At 35.9% G+C, this 18982-nt stretch overlaps 1 protein-coding gene across 1 annotated transcript in view; it reads left to right on the plus strand.

Annotated features, from left to right (window-relative positions):
- Positions 1-1733: 1733 nt before the first annotated feature.
- Positions 1734-18982, plus strand: part of DYNC2H1 (dynein cytoplasmic 2 heavy chain 1) — a 165073-nt gene continuing 147824 nt past the window's right edge. Inside the window, 17 exon segments of the mRNA XM_032220187.1 lie at positions 1734-2306; positions 4609-4779; positions 5171-5306; positions 5592-5710; positions 7704-7848; positions 9251-9483; positions 10616-10750; positions 10837-10950; positions 11384-11495; positions 11878-12002; positions 13383-13558; positions 14149-14344; positions 15141-15236; positions 15961-16101; positions 16197-16295; positions 17755-17894; positions 18049-18277. Coding sequence (XP_032076078.1) covers positions 2106-2306; positions 4609-4779; positions 5171-5306; positions 5592-5710; positions 7704-7848; positions 9251-9483; positions 10616-10750; positions 10837-10950; positions 11384-11495; positions 11878-12002; positions 13383-13558; positions 14149-14344; positions 15141-15236; positions 15961-16101; positions 16197-16295; positions 17755-17894; positions 18049-18277 — 2568 coding nt within the window. The 5' untranslated portion in view covers positions 1734-2105.

The raw sequence follows: 18982 nt of genomic DNA on the forward strand, positions 1-18982 counted from the left end.
AAGACAGGCAGATAAAAACTTGGCAGGTTTTCAGTATTTTCTTACTTTATTCTACAACAATAAAGTATGCAGCATTCTTGGAATCCCTGCAGTCTTTCCTGACTTGGCCTACCTTGAAAGGCTGACATCAGTGTTTGAAAGCCTGAACAATGGTGAACAAAATCAAGGCATGCTTTCATCAGTTTTTCCAGTAAAGGAGAATATCAAAATTTCTTTATGGTAAGGTAATTAGAGTAATATGAATGGCGAAAGACAAAGGGATTTGTATTATATTATGCTCTATCATTTAGAGTGGTATATATAATAACTCTCCCCAATTTGTTATCCTCCAGATGTATTAAAGGGCGTTCCCATGATACCACACCTGGAATATGACATTTGAAGAGTGATGATTCTAAACAGCATCATGTTGGGACAGGCACTTGTAAGGTCTCAGTGAGAAAAGAATACTTAATTATTTGGATTCAGTTTAAAAGATAGTTAAAAAAACATCAATCTTTTCCTTGATGACAAAACTGTACAAGCATTAAATAGAAGCAAGATGTCTGGCACACACGGCCACAACCAGTGAGACCCAGGTACACCATATGAATAATGATTTAGGGATAAGCATAAACTTTCAGCTCTATTTACGTCACAGAATTGCTGTGAAGATTAAATCTGAGTACTTCATGTGCACCGCCTCGAGCTGCCATCAGAAAGATTGGTAGCTGAAATAATTAATCCACCACATGTGCTCTCAGGAATGAGTTTGAATTTGAATTTGAATTTCCTTTATTTGTATGCCGCCCTTTTCCCTGGGGGGACTCAGGGCGGCTCACAATTCAAAAAGGGAGGGGGGGAAAGACAAACAGTATTCCAATATGGAAACAATACAACATATTAAAAGAGAGCACAACAGTCACACAATTCGGGTGGGGTTGAAATCTTAACCCCAGGCCAGCCGGGACAGCCAGATCTTTAAAGCGGGGCGGAAGGATTGAAGGGTGGTGAGTTAAGATGTTGTGGGGTTTTGTGTAGGTTGTTATCTGCTGCCTTGAGATCAGGATAAACTGTGGTTTTATCCTCTAATGAAGGAACATAACAAAACAGGACTATATTTTCAGTCAAGTCTCAGTTCAGTGAAGCTTACAATTAATTTCAGAGAACTGTAGCTTTTGTAAGATTAGTGAGCCAAGCATATGATCCATTCCTTGAAAGTCTAACAATGTATTTTTAATAAGTATAATATTAGTGAAGGAGGAAATGGAAGCAAACTGGAAGTTCATTTATGATACAGGGCACCAAACAGATTTCTATCCAGCTTATATTCCGTATATTTCCTGAAATGCAGCACCGAGTCCTTCACCAGTAACTGGCGGTTGCTGAGTTGCATAGTTCAACCATCTGTAGACTCAACAGATCCTCCATGGAGTACAGCAACCTTTTCCAGACCAAGGGTCTCCAAGCTTTGCTGCCTGAGAAATTCTGGGAGTTGAAGTCCACAAGTCTTAAAGTTGCCAAGGTTGGAGACCCCCGCCCAGGCAGTCAGCGCTCCCGCCGCATCCACTCAAAGCGAAGCATGTGTTACGCGCCTAGCGATTACCTATCACACCGATTGGACTTTATTCCAGGGCTGTGGAGAAGTGGATGCGGGTCGCTTGATACGCCCTTAAGGAACGCGTCTTAGCATTAGGCGGCGTCGGCCATTTTGGTTGCCCCTAGTTACCGGGCCTAGCAACGCCGCTCGCCGGGTATCTCTGAGAAATCAAAACAGGCGTTTCTTATCTTTCGCGGCAGGCCGGTATATCGTTGCCGCCGGTATAGAACAGCAGCTCTTCAAACAAAATAGACCCTCATAAAAAAGTTCTTGTCTTTTTTTTTTTAACGGGAAGCGAGCGTCTTTCCGTTTTTCTTCGCGCTACCGCTTCATCTCAGGTCCTCCTCTTGTTCTTGGCCGTTGCGTTTTCTCTTCACTTTCTTCCCTCAAACAAATGTCCTTAAACTCTTCTGTTTTTTTTTTTCTGGGAACGGGGGAGACGGGCGGACGACTTGGTTAAAAAGCGGCGTTTCCAGGACTTGTCTCCGGTCTCCGACCTAGGCGGAGCTCCGGAGTCGCGACTGTCATGCCTCTCGATGGGGACGGCGATGGCGACAAGAGGAAGATTTTCATTTCGGCCACTGCCGGCAACTACTTTGGGCTGTCTTCGTATGGGAGCCTGGCACCCCTCTCTGCCAGTCCCGAACTGGCCAACTTTTTGGATGATGGCAACGAATTTCTTCTCTGTGTGCAGCACTCGGAAGACCAGATTGCGGTCTCAAACAAGGTACTGTGACCTCCTTTTTAATTATATTATTATCAGAGTTAGATATTTATTCCATCTTTTATTTATTAATATATTGTTTGTGTATGTGTGTACATGTGTGTGTGTATCACACACACACACGTGTGTTTGTGTATGTATGATCTATATTATCTCTATTTCTCTATATATCATATATAATATAGATTCTATATCATTTCTATCATCTCTATCTCAATATCTCAGGGGCTGACACAAAGAAGAGGGAGTAAAGTTATTCGCCAGGGCACCTGAGTGTAGAACAAGAAGTGATAGGTGGAAACTAATCAACAAGAGAAGCAATTTAGAATTAAGGAGAAATTTCCTGACAGTTAGAACAATTAATCAGTGGAACAACCTGCATCTAGAAGGTGTGAATGCTTCAACACTAGAAGTTTTTAAGAAGATGTTGGATATGCATTTGTCTGAAATGTGGAGGGTTTCCTGCCTAAACGGGGTTGGACCAAAAGATCTCCAAGGTCCCTTCCAACTCTATTCTATTCTATTCTATTCATCTTTATTCTATCATCTATATATCTTTTATCAGAGAGGTTGATATAAATACAAAAAGCAGGCTACTTAGAGCAATAGTCTTCCCCATAAAGATGTATGGGTGTGAGAGTTGGACACCAAGAATGGCTGATCGAAGAAAAACTAGTGTCTTTGAACTGTGGTGCTGTTATAAATTATTGCATATACCTTGGACAGCTAGAGTAACTAACAGAAAGGTGTTAAATCATAGACAAATCACTAGAAGCTAAAATCATAAGACTAGGTCTGATTTACTTTGGCTATAGTATGTCAAATGCACAAATTCATTGGAAAAGTCATTGGTTAGTGGAAGAAGATAAAGGGGCAAGCAAAGAACACACTGGCATGGTAACATCGAATCTGATATAAAATTGAACACCCAACAATTGAAAGAAGTTATGCTTGACAGGGTAGCATGGAGAACGCTTGCGTATAAAGTCAGCAAGTCAGACAAGTCTAAATGGTTAAAAACAAACAAACAAATATGGAGTATATAGGAAGGAGTGTGTGTGTGTGTGTGTGTGTGTATGACAGATAGTCCTCAACGTATGACCACAATTGAGCGAAAAATTTATGTTAAGTGATAATTTGTTAAGTGAGTTTTTTTCCCCCTTTTACTACCTTTCTTGCTGCAGTTTTTAAGTGAATCATTGGAATTATTAAGTTAGTAACATGGTTGTTAAGTGAATCTGGCTTCCCCATTGACTTTGCATGTCAGAAGGATGGAAAGGTAATCACTGGATCCTGGAACACTGCAATTATCATAAACACATACCTGCTGCAAGTGGTTCGAATTTTGTGACCACCGAATGCGACAATGGTTGCGTGAAAAACAATCATCAGTCACTTTTTTCAGTGCCATTGTAACTTTGAATGGTCACTAATTGAATTGTTATAAATTGAGGACTACCTGTATTACTTTATCTATACCTATATCAAAATATCCTATTAATATAAATAGTGAGTGCATCATAGTGATATTTGTTAGTCTGTAATATGTCATACTTTTGATGCAGATAATCTAAGATACTACTGAAATACTGTATTGTAAGATGGGGAAAAATGTATTCCCTAATCCTGAATAGTTGCTTCCAGGTAGTGTTTACAATGGCCGAGAACTCTACATAGATGGATGCTCTGATTCAATAAGCTGGTTTATACAGTGTACTCTTGAATAAACCACAAAAATTGGGTTCATGCAGATTGGTAAGATAGAACCAGCCATGCATTCATTTAGAACAGTTGTAAGCCTGATGTTTGTGAGTCAACTTTATAACTGTATTATTAAGGTATCAACCCACAGAACATTTAATGCTGTCTACAAGCCTTTTACATTTAGATCATTTATTTCTTAATTAGTATGATTTTAAGTGTAATATCATAAATAACCCTTTCATTAAAGAGAGAGAGCAAACTCATATATTTCTTTCTCTATATGTTGCGCCATTTATCTTACCAAAATGACTATTTCTGTTTCTTTTCTTCTTGATTTAGATAAAAAGTCAAGTTCTACTGTAGCAATTTTTAAAGTTAATCCTGTTTTCCTTATTTGCTTTTCTTTGTATATAATATTGTAATATTATATTAAAACATAGTCCAATTTTTCTTTCTGTTTTTCCTCTTTGAGATAGAAAAGTTTAATATTTGTAGAGTGTGCCCTATAATATATAATATAAAAAGTGCAAATATTGTCATAGTGCTGAAATTAGTTTTCTGCTTAATAGTTAATTAATTTCTGTGTTTCACACTTATGCAGGTTGAAGCTAGTAATTCGGAAGACAAAATGCTAGTATTCTTCAAGTTGCGACCAGATGTTATTACAGAAGATAATCTTCACACCAATATTCTTGTATCATCTATGTTAGATTCTCCAGTTAATATGCTTTATCAAGCAGTGCGACAGGTATTTGCACCGGTACTACTGAAAGTGAGTATGCAGAATCGAGGTTATTTCAATAAATCACAGGTTTTTTTCTGAAAATGTACTATTTTCTTATATTTCTTTTATTCTAGAATTTACTTCATTGCTTTGACACGATGCTAGTTTTAATTTATAGAAAGTAGCTCTCTCTTGTCATTACCATTCAGAATTATTTGTTAACAGTTAATTACATACATGCTTAGTACGGTTACAAATATATTTCTTATAATGAATGTTAATTCACTGTTAAGAAGCATGTCAACTATGTTTCAGCACTGAGAAAAAACCAAAGAATGAGATAATGTATGCAGAATTAAATAGAGAAATTTGTATGTTATAATAATGAATATATGCAGTTTTGATAGAAAAGTTACATAATCTAAACTCTTTATTTTAGGATGAAAAATGGAGTAAAGATTTTGATCCCAAACTGCAAAATCTTTTGCGGGAGTTAGAAACTGGCTTAGGTTCTGTTCTAAGGAAAACAGATACTGCTTATACAGGAGCAAAATACCGGGAAGATGATGTTCAAGGTATATAATACTTACTTTTTATAAACCATGAAATTTAAAATGAATATAGTGAGAAATAGTTTGTCATTATAGTCCAGTGAGTAGGCATAGACAGTATGTAATAAGAATAATAGATATACTAGTATCTTGTCATATGGCATATGGTATTTGAGATGCAATGAATCTGTTATAATAAAGGTACTAATCCTTATTTATATGGAGTAAATTATTAAAATATATGCTGTTGCTTTTAAAGATCTTCTACTTGATTGCTATGAAATCAACTGCATATTTGTTTTTTTACAGCTGTACTTTGCCCAAATGATGAATTTCAATTCTGGACAGAGCGTGCTCAACATGGAAGTAAATCTTGTAGCAAGGACAGAGCTTCTCATTTTAAAGAGCTGTTTGAAGCCATTGCATATGTGTGTAACATTTGTTTTATTTATTTGTTAAATTTATTTGCTATGGGGCTACTCTGGGTGGCTTAAAAGAATAAAAATGAAGAAGTGAAAAGAAGTGTAGACACAAGAGTAGCAAAGTAATGGAACAATAGAGTAAGCAATGAAAAAGAAAACTTTGAGAAATGTGGTATGACAATAAAAGATGGGTGGGTAGGGAAGCAGGGAGTGAGAGGGTGTTGCTATCAATCTAGTAGCCATCTCCAGTGTGGTAGTTCCACATTGGGTCTCCAGGCCAACCAGCAGAGCCAGGTCATCAAGCTCTTACAGAAGGATAGGAGGGTGAAGGCAGAACTCACCTAGGACAGTGTGTACTAAGGAAGAGAAGGCTTTTCTTCTGGCTCCTGATCGTTGGAGTTCTTTGACCAACGGAATCTACAGTAGACCTTCTGCCAGCAAGCATGGGTAGGCTTGTTCTAGTAGGTTGCAATGTTTCATCAAGTTGGTTGGACTTATGCCATTAAAAGATTTAAAGATCATAACCTGGATTGCACCTGGAAGCAGTGTGGTAGCCAGTTGTGGAGCAGGTGGGATGTGGGCCATTCTAGGGCCCCCAAAGATTGCTTAAACAAAGTGTAGTAAACGATTGCCAAATAAAAAAGTAACTAATGATCAAATAAATAAAAACAATAATTAAAAAATATCAGCAAAGCTGAATGTTTAATTCACTAATCTCTCCCAACTTTCCACATACATGAACAGCCTATCAGGATTTTTTTTACCACAGCCTTACTGCCTGAAGAATTCTAGAAGTTAACATGCAGAGATCTGAAGGGCTTTTGTATCAGAGAAAGCTGCCTTATGATATCAAAATTATATACTGCTGCATTGCTTCTCTTTTTATGTACACTAAATCATAAAGCAGTCTATAGTTTTATATATGTGCTGGATAATAGAACTGAGTTGTGTACAGATGAACCTTCCTTCATATGCAAGTATTGGTTTTTATTAAATTGTAACCTTTGCTTGAAAATGTATCTTCATGAATTTCTATAGGAAATCAACATTTTACATATTATAGATAAAGACATTTGAAGAAATGTTTCAACAATGCTTTTAACTCTTCATAGAAATCTTGAGGTTTTCTGCTATCTGAACATTTGATTTTTGTCCTTATTAGAATATTTTGATAATAGTGGCATTTGCCATACTTAACGTGCAGTTAGATCAGTGTTTTTCAACCTTTTTTGTGCAAAGGCACACTTTTTTCATGAAAAAAATCACGAGGCACACCACCATTAGAAAATGTTAAAAAAAATTAACTCTGTGCCTATATTGACTATATATAAATGTTTTTCCCATGGCACACCTTACACTATGTCACGGCACACTAGTGTGCCGCGGCACAGTGGTTGAAAAACACTGAGTTAGATTAACAATAATGTGGTATTTCCTGAGATCAGCATAAATCAGATGTGCCTGACCACTGTGGCATAAAGGTCTCACTAACCTTTTTATGGCATAGCCGAGACTGAAAATAAGCAGGCAGACCTCAAATTTGGGCACTCAAAAATTATTTTGCTACTTTAATTAAGAAATTTCCTCCTCATCTCTTACCCCCAGCTGTCACGTTCTTCTTTATCAAAAGAGAGCACAAAGTCTTTTTCTGTGTTATTTTTCCAGTGTCATAACACACTTTTCAGCTAGCATCTTTATTTAATTTGGAATTGTTTACACCTGACAGGAATGGGCCAAAGAAACAACTGCTCTTTTACTCATTGTAGTTAGGTCGAGGTGAATGGGCAGCTTTCTCATAAGATAGTTTGAAACACTGAGGCAGATGAGAAAGAACTGGGAAGGACTGTAGGGAGTTGAGGGAAGTCATGGTGAGAATTTGGAGAAATGGATGGCAGATAGTACATACCATAATAACATTTTCATAGAAATGTTTCTGAATCATTGCATCCCTAATATATTTGCTGGAAATTATATTTTTAATTATGTATCACACTTCTAGGATTATTACAATTTGGACAGCTTATCTTTATTTGAGGTTGTGGATTTAGTGGAGACTACACGGGACATTGTTGATGATGTCTGGAGGCAGTCCGATCACGAGCCTTTTCCACAGTCACGCATGAAGAACCTTTTGGATGTCATAGGTAAAGTTCTGGACAAAAAGACCCCCTGAACAGTTGACTAACTTGCCTTTTTTGTATGTACTTCCTCATTACTTTCATAGTGCTTGAGTGTGATGACTGCCTGACGAGGGAAAATTACATGGAATACGTTACTTGAATTTTTATTATTGTTTAACTTCCATACAATCTTAACAATTTCTGTCAGCCAAGATGAAGCATCTGTTTTGAACATCTAAGACTAGATCAGTTTTTGGCATTTGATATTTTGATATCAAATATCAAATATTATTGTGCTGCCTCATTTCTTTTGGTGCAGATGATACCACATTCTAGGGTTTTATTTACCTTACAAACCTTTTCTGTTGGGAAGAAGGGTTTTGTCTCTTAACTTTTTTCTTCATCAGTGGTATTGCTGAGTTCAAATGGCAAGGCTTTTCATTATCTTTACAAGCACTTCCTTTGTGGCCTCCTTCCCTAGGTTATTTATCACACATATGCTGAAAACTCTAGGTCGAGTTCTTTGCCTTTCTTCTGAATGGCATAGTGTGGTCATCCATTTTTGAGTCCCATCTCAAAGCGAACATGGACCAGCTTAAACCATCTTTACCCATCCTCACTTGTTTTTAAAGCTGGCAGCTATGAGGCTCCTTGATAGAAAGAAGCTTAGAAGTCCAAATCGATGATATATTTTCTTTAAAGGTGTTTATAGACTCTATCAGTTTCTTATCACCAAATGGCCCAAAGGCTGGTTCATACCGTAATTTGTCTTGTGTCTGGATTTAACAGCAATCTTGTGGCCGCCTTACTTAATGCCTATCTCCGCTACCTGATCTGAGTATAGAATAGTTCTGCTTGTACTGTTGTAGATCTCTCCCAAATAACCCCTATTTCTATTATGAATCCCTATTTTGGTTGAGGATTCATAAAAATTGCAAATACAAGTTGCTACGCAGACTCATTGGATCATATATGTATAGGCATATCCATTTGTTTGGAAAGTTGGTTTATTGCCTGCCTTTAGCCATGGTACTTCCAATTCTAACAAAACACATCACCATTGAGAAATTTCCTCATTTAGATCCATCCCTCTGGAACAAATCATTACGATTACACCTGAAGTTTAATTTATCAAAACTTTAAAAGAAACTAAAATGTTCCTTTTTATGAGCCCTTGCAAAGGTGATTTAATTTTTTGTGTAGTCAAGTAATGTAATTTTTTAAATATAGTGTAGGTGCCAATAATGGTATTATACACACAAATGCCTTGCGATTTGGGTTGTAATGATTACATCGGTATAATTAAGAGTATATTAAGAGGCATGTTTTGCCGCAAATGTAGTCATGAAAAACCGTGCTCTGCCAAACAAAATAGAAATAATTGAAAATACAGTTAATTTTCTTTATTTGCTTGTATGACTTTTAGCTGGCTCTCTTGGAAGATTTGTTCAGAAGAAGTTAGGTACTTTAAACCTATGGGAGGATTCGTTTCACACTGTAAAAGAGAATCTGAAGGCTGGCATCATTATTTGTGAACAGTGGGTTGCAGCTTGTGACCATCTAACAGGACAGTTATGGCAGCGTTATACCCCACATATATGGCGAGGAGAGAAATATATCCCTGAAACACTAGGAAAACTTGGCAAACGTCTTGAAGAGGTATCTGACTGTTTTGGTTTGTTTTAGGGATGTGAGATCTAGGGAAAAGAACTATCAGGCTTTTGAATATGATGTTTTCTAATGGAGGAGACGTACTTGTTTTTTAGGTACAGAACTATAAAATTCAGGTTTTTGGATCTTTAACTAAAGGCTCTCTGATAATAGTTTTAAGGAAAAGTAGATGAAATGATAAGGGCTCTTCAATTGATTTTCTTGTATGTTTTCAAAACAAGCTGGGGACGTGATGTTGATACATTTTTAAATTTCCTTTCCCAGCTTATAAATTCCCAAAATTGCTCTTTGTCCCCAAACTTTGGGTAGGATGATTTTAATTTAAAAATATATTGTATTTCCCACTGTGCAGTTTGAGATTTTTTTAAAAAAGTATGTATGCATGTCAGAATGAAGAGGAAGGAAAAATAAATATCATAGAAAAAGAAACACAGTATTTATTTCAGTCCTACCATCATGTTACTTAGGAAAAAAGGTTGCCCATTTCTGATAGAATGAATTCTGAAGCTATGGATAAAAGAACGATATGAGATGAAATGCATAAATAGTTTGACACAGTACAAGGCAGCTTCACATATTTGCAGATGAATGAAATAATTTTGGATTGAGTCAAACTTTAAGGAAATAGCTATAGTAAAGTATCTCCTCTTTTACAAATCAGAACTCTGCAATCCCTGTATAGTATCTCTGAAAAAATAATCCAAGATAATTTAAGAGGAAGATTTTTGACAATGAGAATAAACAGCATCTAGGTTATGCCCTGGAACCTATTTAGCAGAAATCTTACTGGAGTTAGTAGAAACATAATTATTAATGTAATATGAATTTGGAAGGTTGTTTTTACAATATCTTAACATGTAGTTCAAATACACTAAATTCCAGTATTCCCACCATCCTTAATGGTATATTAATATATGTGGTTATTTTCAGTGGAGTAATATTATGTGATATAATACAGAAATTTAACATCCCATTCATAATTAATACTATATTCTATTCTATCTTTCATTTGTCAAAAACACAGGTATGATTTTAGCACAGTTTACTATTTAGATGATTTCTAGCTTTTGTTACAGTTAACTGAAAAATATGGGTCATTATTATATTCCTTTCATTTTAGGTATTAAATATTCGATCGCTTCATGAGAAACTTACATATTTTTTGCCAACTGGTGAGCAGCAAGCATTGCATCTTGCCCAAGTGTTTGAACCTTTTGCTGGATTGAATCCTGTGCATTATAATCCCTACACTGAGGTAAAATATTTTATACATAAGTTAAACTTCAGTTAGATGAAGTTTATCTCAGGCCACCAGAATAAAAATATGTTCTCTTCTTCTAGCCTTTATGGAAAGCAGCGGTACGTCAATATGAAAGAATTATTGCTCCAGCAGAACAAAAAATAGCAAGCAAGTTGAAAAGCTTTATTTCAGAAATCCAGGATAGTCCACAACAGGTATTTAAAAAAAAAATTATTGACCACAAAACCTGATGCTGAACAAATTATTAAAAACATTTTGTACATCTAACTTTTATATTAATAGTTTTGAACTTCATTTTGCTGCTGGAAGAGAAGTTGAACTATACCTTAAAATGATTAACTGCCTCATTCCAAACTGGGAGTTTTTGTGTACACTTTGTTACTATGTTTTAATTTTCATTATTTCAAACTCTGATTGTAATTATTACTTATTTTATATCAGTTTTGTGGCTGGGAAGTGCTGTCATTAAGCAGCACAGTTGTGTGATCTTTTAAACAATGATTACTTAGTGATTGAAATTTCAGTCCAAATTAAGGTCATTAAGGAGTATTTGTAGATTAATTTGATAAACGTAATCCACAGTACTCTGTTTCATTTTATGTATTTGTACATGTTTTATATTTTTAGCTTCTTCAGGCTTTTCAGAAATACAAAGAATTGGTACGACGTCCAAGCATTAGTAAAGAATTGCTTTTAGAAAGAGAAACTTTGTTGGCAAAACTTCAAGGTGCAGTTAAAGGTATACAAATATATATGCATGTATATATGAAATAATATGAGTGCTTCCATCACCTCTTGTTTTTATGAAAATATGCAATTATTTGATAGTTAGGATATATATTTTGTACATAATTTACTCTAAAAACTATTATGACTTGTCATATGTTTAGTCATCACACTCAGTTTGTACGGATAAGTCTGATTACAGAGTGGTGCAAATTCTTGTTTAAAATGCTGTTTTTTAAATCATGCTCATTTTCTTTATTGAAACAAAATACACTTGCCCTATAAAGAATTGTAATACTTATACTGTCGCCCTTAGTCGACGTATTAGGAAAAAAATTTCAGTATTTAGTGCTATTTGCAGAACTCACTAATATTCTCCTTAATGCTGTTTGCAGATTATCAGACTGATTTTGAGACACGTTGCCATGGCACTCCAGGCGATGCATCAGGGCCGCTTGCGGGGAAGAACCTCTCTGAGGTTGTGAATAATATTGTCTGGGTGCGCCAGCTAGAATTGAAGGTATTAATTTAAACTTATCATTTGATGCTGTATGTTAACCTATAAGAAATAATGTGATGTATTTTAGACACATAAGTTAAATAGGGATAACCTTTTAAACTACTTTCAAGGATTGTCTTAAAGCTGATGTACATCTGACCCCCAATATGATCTTTAAATAAACGTTATAAAAGTTATTAAGTGAAATCTGAAGATTAGTTCTGATTCAATGGAAACCTTTCAACATCATCAGCTGCTTCTATATGTGTTCTTCTGATGCTCATGTGGCCAAGTGAGGCTGTTCAATAGGTGTCTGTGACTTATTAGTAATATTGTTTTATTAGATCTGCTTGAAGCCCTGTATTCAGACTCTGTATTCCATTTCTGCTGTAACTAGTTGCATGCCAATTCCCTAGACCAGTGTTGGCGAACCTTTTTGGCACCAGATGCTGAAACGGGAGTGCTCGCGCACATGGCGGAAACTAGAAGAGCAACTGCCTGGTGTGCATGTGCGTGCCAGAAAGATGATCTTCCGGTTTCCGGTGTGCAGGAGCACGTGAAGACCAGCTAGTTGATGTGCATGTACACGCTGGAAACCGGAAGATCATCTTCCTGGCGCACGCATGTGGATCGGGCAGCTGCTCTTCCAGTTTCCGGCACTCCTGCATGCGTGAAGACCACCTGGCCAGCGTGCCAGAACCCGGAAGAGCAATGGATGACGGCTCATGTGCCTGGAGAGATGATTCTGCTTGCTATTTCAGGTACACGTGCCATAGGTTCGCCATCATGGCCCTAAACTATTGCCAATAAGATGCTGCTAACTAGAAGCAGGAAACCTTCAGTTGCTATCAAATGAATCTAATAGGCTTAATGTGTGCTTGGAGGAATGAGCTTGCATGTTGCCTTCACAGCTACTGTGCAACTTTGGGAAAAGACATGGTTGGTTTAAGGTTTTTACAATAATGACTGTATTATATACCTTTCAAATTACATTTTGCTCTTTGAAAATAGGTATATAGATAGAGGTATAATATAATAGAGAAGATTATCATAGATTCCTATGGACCACTCTGTATCTAATGATTATAGAATGCTGGAAAACTGAATGAATTAGCATTAGACTAATGCTAATATGTTTGATATCTAAAGCTTCGTCTATATGCTTTGCATGAACAACTCCTGGGTTCCTATTGATTACAATTATGCAATAATATTTAGTTGCTATTGCAACTGGATTGTTTGAACTTTGTTAAGCAACCCATCCTTTGATTGTATAATACCTGTAGTGTAAAATGCTGAGATTTTAAACCTCTTGTATATTTTATGTGTTAGCTTTGAATATTTTAGTAGCATAAAACATGCCAAATACAATTAAACTTTTCAATTATTTCAATATCTAAGGTAGATGATGCCATTAAGATTGCAGAGGCCCTTCTTTCAGACCTATCTGGATTTCAAAATTTCCGACAAACTGCAGATGACCTTCTAGAACAGTTAAAAATGTATGAACAAGAACAGTTTGATGATTGGTCCAGGGACATTCAAACAGGTCTCTCAAACCCAAAGTCTGGTCTTTGGTAAGTATAAAATATTTGACTTTGTAAGAACAATGTTAAAATTAGGTTCACATTAGGTGAACTGTTTCGAAGAACTGCAGCACATCCAGCATTTTTCCACTAGCTCAGAGGTCTTCAAACTTGGCAACTTTACGTTTTGTGGACTTCAATTCCCAGAATTCCCATAATTCTGGGAGTTGAAGTCCACAAGTCTTAAAGTTGCCAAGTTTGGGGACCCCTGCACTCGCCAGTCCTTGGGGTTTGTGGTTCTAAACATGTAGTTCAGTGTGAAATGGGCCAAATCATGTAAGAATACCACAAACTGCTTCTGATTCAGAAGATTAAGTTCTGCAAAACTGCTGGTTTACACATATAACAATCAAATGGGTACAGTCCAAAAGAGAAATTATATTATATTATTTATTTAAATTGATTTTATACTTTCTATTCCATAGACAGTTTACAACATCTGATGTTTTACATAACCCTGTTTAAAATCTACTTAGGCAAATTAATAGCTAGTTGCTAGAACATAGAAGACCGTAGATACTGTATGGAATAAAAAGATAATATTTTCTAATATAATGACTAATATTTTAATTTTATTTTAGTATACAGGCCAATAGTCCTGTCATGGAACTTAATCATTCTGATGGAGCCTTAAAAATACATTATTCAGATCGCTTGGTAACTCTCCTTAGAGAAGTACGTCAGCTCTCTGCACTTGGGTTTGTCATTCCTGTCAAAATACAACAGGCTTCAAACACTGCTGAAAATTTTTGCAAACAAGCAGTGATTCTCAAACAGGTATAATAACTTATTAAATGTTATGAAATTCATGGATTGATTCTTAGATATGATTTCAAGGTAGTCACTGCGTGAGGTGGGAGGCTGTGTAACAGACATAATATACTATATATACAATAGATAGAAATGAAAATAGGTAGTTAGATAAATAAATGGTAGTTTTATTATAAGTGTGTACTACTGCTGTAGTTCATTGCATATGTGAGCACTGTTAAAGAGTGAATTCTTCCTGATTTCCAAAAACATAAAATTCATGTAGAATTCTGAGTGTGATATTAAATTGAAAGTGTATGGTTGAATTTGCAGTACATTTTTTACTAAAACGTTGAGCTTCATTGTATCTTTGCCAGTTTAATTCGTGCAGCAAGGCAATATAAAAAATGTAAAGCACCATGCAATTGTTAAACATTTGTTTAAATTGCTTTCCATTTGTCAAAGTTTTAATTCACAGTTTAGAATGTTTCATACATGGCAAAAATTCTTACCCTCAACCATGTCTGTATATCATTACTTTCAGAGTATGATCCCACCCCCTCATTTAGTGTAAAGTAAACGACAGAGATTTTTAATGTGGTTTTATAGAGGACAAAAATACCTTTAAAATGTTTAATCCAGTCTAGTCCCAAAAAGTGATTCGAATTGAAAATCAATGAGCTTTAGAGTCTTCTGTAGTTGAAATTTAAAACTGTACATTAAAGGGAAAACTAAAGTGATGAATAAAAATAATTGAAAAAAAGGAATTCTTTTAAATATGAACGTGGCATTTAAACCCTGTGGATTTATATTTTTTTAATAGGTGGCACACTTTTATAACAGTATCGATCAGCAAATGATTCCCAGTCAGAAGCCAATGATGTTGCAGTCGGCTTTAGCATTTGAACAGATAATTAAAGTAATTGCATGTTTATTACTTTCACTTTTATTATAGTTTTGGCTTCTAAAGAAAAACTTCTAAACAGAAGTTTTTCTGTTTGTATATATTTCCTGATTGAGCATGGGATTTGATTCTGGATTCTTGAGATTTGATGTTTTGAATGAATTTTGGGGGAAGGCCAGAGATTACAAATTGTTGAGAAGCAGTGTTGGCAATAATCATTCTTAAGAAATAGAAATATACATACCTGTTTGTCTCCCAAATGCTTGTCTATGGGTGACTTTGCCCTAGAAGCAGGACTAAAATGAGATGAAAATGCTGAATTTTTGTCATTTAATCTTATTTGTTTGTTGTTTTGGAATCAAGCACCACCTAAGTTGATTCTGGTGCAGCTTTTACAGGAACAGAGATAGAATGGGGAAAGATTTCTTTTGAACAGTTATTGTTATAACCCTTATTTCCTTGAAGGATATAACAATATTGAATCAGATTGACCTGTATAGAATTAATATACATTATAAACCTATGTAGTAGAATAAATATATTGTAAACTGTCAAAAAAACAAAAAAATAAATAAAGAAAATCACAATTGATTTGCAATTGAATATATACTTTGTCTGGTTTCTTCCCTTCTTGTCTTTTCTTTCATTTCAAGCTCTGTAAACATGCTCAGAGAATTTTTCATTTTATGAACATCATTAGTATTTGATTGTTTATTTACTTGAAGTATTTCTTTGGCAGCACTCAAAAGCAGAAGGGCAAATAACATGGGACAATCCTAAAGAACTAGACATGTATATCAAGAAACTCCAAAGTGCAGCAGAACGGCTTGCCACAGAAAATAGAAAGTTAAGAAAATGGCATATGAGTTTTGTAGAAAAGGTATGTTTCATCACCTCAACCTATTCCGTATTATTATTATTTTTACTTTTTATTTCAGTAATAAAGTGTGTCATGCTTGTAATTCTTCTTGATAGGTTGTTGGCCTGATGAACATTGATCTGCTTCGACAACAGCAGCGTTGGAAAGATGGTTTACAAGAACTTCGGGGAGGATTCTCTAGCCTTGAATCACAGGCATGAATTTATTGCTACTTAATTATTAAGTAAAATAGGATGGTTGTGTATGTATGGATGTATGGATGTATGGATGAATGGATGAATGGCTAACCTTACAAAACATTTGTGGCAAAATACTTATTACAGAATTATCACTTTGTGAAGTAACTGAAAATACTTAAAATATTAGGAAAATCATGGAATTATCTAAGTTTGTTGCAGAAAATGCTATTGTCTGTGTAACTTACTGATGTGACTGAGGATATTTCTTCTAATTTTTCATGGTAGAATAGTTGGTAAAATAAACTGTAAAATAGAAGCATATGCTATAATTTGTTGGGATTTCTAGGAAACAACTTTTAACTCCCTAGGCACCTACAATATATTTCTGTATTTTCCTATCCAGCACTGTTCTATAGTAGAATAGATGAAGTTCCATACTATATAATTATTAGTGGAAACCCATCAAAGCAGTGTCATTGTAATTCAAAGCAAAGTATCTATTGTGAAAATTGAAACTTACTTATATCTACATTTAAATCAAATAATCCAGAACAAAGTTTTCAAGGAATGGTATTCATGAAGCATGTCAGTCTTGCCAGGTAGTTCAGAAAAGAAGTACACCCAGATGAACTAATTCTACTTTATTGTAGATTAGATAGTAAGGGAAACTTGCAAGTCAGAAAGTATATTTCTGCCCCCTCATTGCTTTTACACTTCTTGCTGAGGACTAAGCAGCCTTTTATCTAACCATTGTCCTGATATGACTCTTTCCCCGTCTTCCAGAGCCACTCCCATATACCATTACAATAACCCCTAAGAATTGGGGAAAGTCTACATTGACTATTACATAAGGCACGTGAATATATTCTGTTCCTCCAAGAAATTGCATTGAGCTGATTTAGTTGCAGATTATTGATCTGAATAGTTGTTTGCCATGTTTTGAGTTATTCCATAGACACAGAGTTTTCTGAGTTGTCTAAGTACAGTTTTCTTGAGATAAGTTTCTATATAGCAGTGAGGGTTAACCCTTTTGTCTTCATCTGCTGAAAACGTGTGCAATAGCGCACGTGTGTGTGCCCACACTCATAATGCAATGCGGCTATGCCACCCCCCACGTGCCCTACCCCCCTGCACATGCATGCACGACATCCCCACACTCACCCTGCATCCTGTTTTGGGCCTAGCAAGTCTCCCAGCAGCCTCCTGGGACCAAAAACGGGGCATGGGGGAAAGCCCCACCTCCCTGTGCTCCCCTTGTCCCCTACACATGCACAGGCATCTTCTGCATTTGTGGCAGAGACCCACAAAACAGCATGCATGATGGAGTTGAGCTGGGCAACAGAGAACAGAGAGGGCTCCACGTGCCACCTGCGGCATGCATGCCATAGGATTGCCATCACTGCTATATAGTCTCTCTATAAATTTGTCCATGATTAATTGCAAAATTTTTAACCTAAATACCATCAAATTATAGGGTTTTCTTTCAAATGACATGAAAGCATGGAGACTTCATTGGAACCACCAACTCTACAAAGCTTTGGAGCATCAGTATCAGATGGGCTTGGAAGCACTCAATGAAAATCTGCCGGAAATAAACATTGATTTAACTTACAAGTAAGATGTTCTTGAGGTTTGATAACACAATGAAAAATGTATGTATGTCTATCTTTTAATGGAGTAATTGTAACCAGATTACTCCAAGGCATGGGTTCTTGATAGGATTATTAATGTTATTAAAAGTTAATAACTTTTTAATAATATTTTTCAGACAAGGAAGATTGCAATTCAAACCCCCCTTTGAAGAAGTACGAGCAAGATATTACAGAGAGATGAAGAGATTCATTTCAATCCCTAATCAATTTAAGGGAGTAAGTGAGACCGACGAAGAGTGCATCTTTTCTGTCATGACTGAAAGAAATGCACGTGGATTTTTGACCACATTTAATAAAGCAGAAGACTTGTTCCGCAGACTGGCAGAAGTTTTAGATCAATTTAAGGTTTGTAAATACTTGCTTTTGCTCAAACACTTTTTAGGACAGATGTTTTCGAAGTTCTCTGGTATTCACTTGTATAATCACTTTGTCTGTTCATAACAAGCGCTGGCAGTCGCTCCATACGGCACAGGCCAGTCATTTCCTGTTGTCATAACCTAATGATATATGCAACACAAGAGGTCAAAAGCAGACATGAATTTGGAATATTTATAACATAGTTCAAATTGTCTATATCATTAATGTAATATTTACCATGCAATCAGATGTGTGCATCCTGTAGCAGCAGAATACTTGGTGCAATGCTTCAGAGTGAATTTAGAAGAGCTGTTTTGGAATGCATAGGAGTGTGAACCTAACAGCTGGGTTGTCAACTCATTAAAGGAATTATATGCCGTTCACCAATAAGTGATGCATTCCTGCTTTCACATGCTGAGAAGTAGTTTTTGGGAAGCAACATTATATATCCCTAATAACAATTCTTGTTCTAATTGTGGCATTTTTGAGATATAGACTGCAGTCAAATATTAAAGAAATATTCTGACAAGCAACATTAATCAGGAAACTGGCAGGTGATCATGCAGCTGAGAGAGGCTGTGATCATGCAGGATTCATCTAACAGTGGCAACTGGGACTGCCAGGTCTGCTCTTGTAGGTTTGTGTGGTCATGTGATGTCACACCTTATGTCCCTGTTGCTTAGTGATGGGGTT

Source organism: Thamnophis elegans, chromosome 6 (assembly GCF_009769535.1).
Source record: "Thamnophis elegans isolate rThaEle1 chromosome 6, rThaEle1.pri, whole genome shotgun sequence".
NCBI lineage: Eukaryota > Metazoa > Chordata > Lepidosauria > Squamata > Colubridae > Thamnophis > Thamnophis elegans.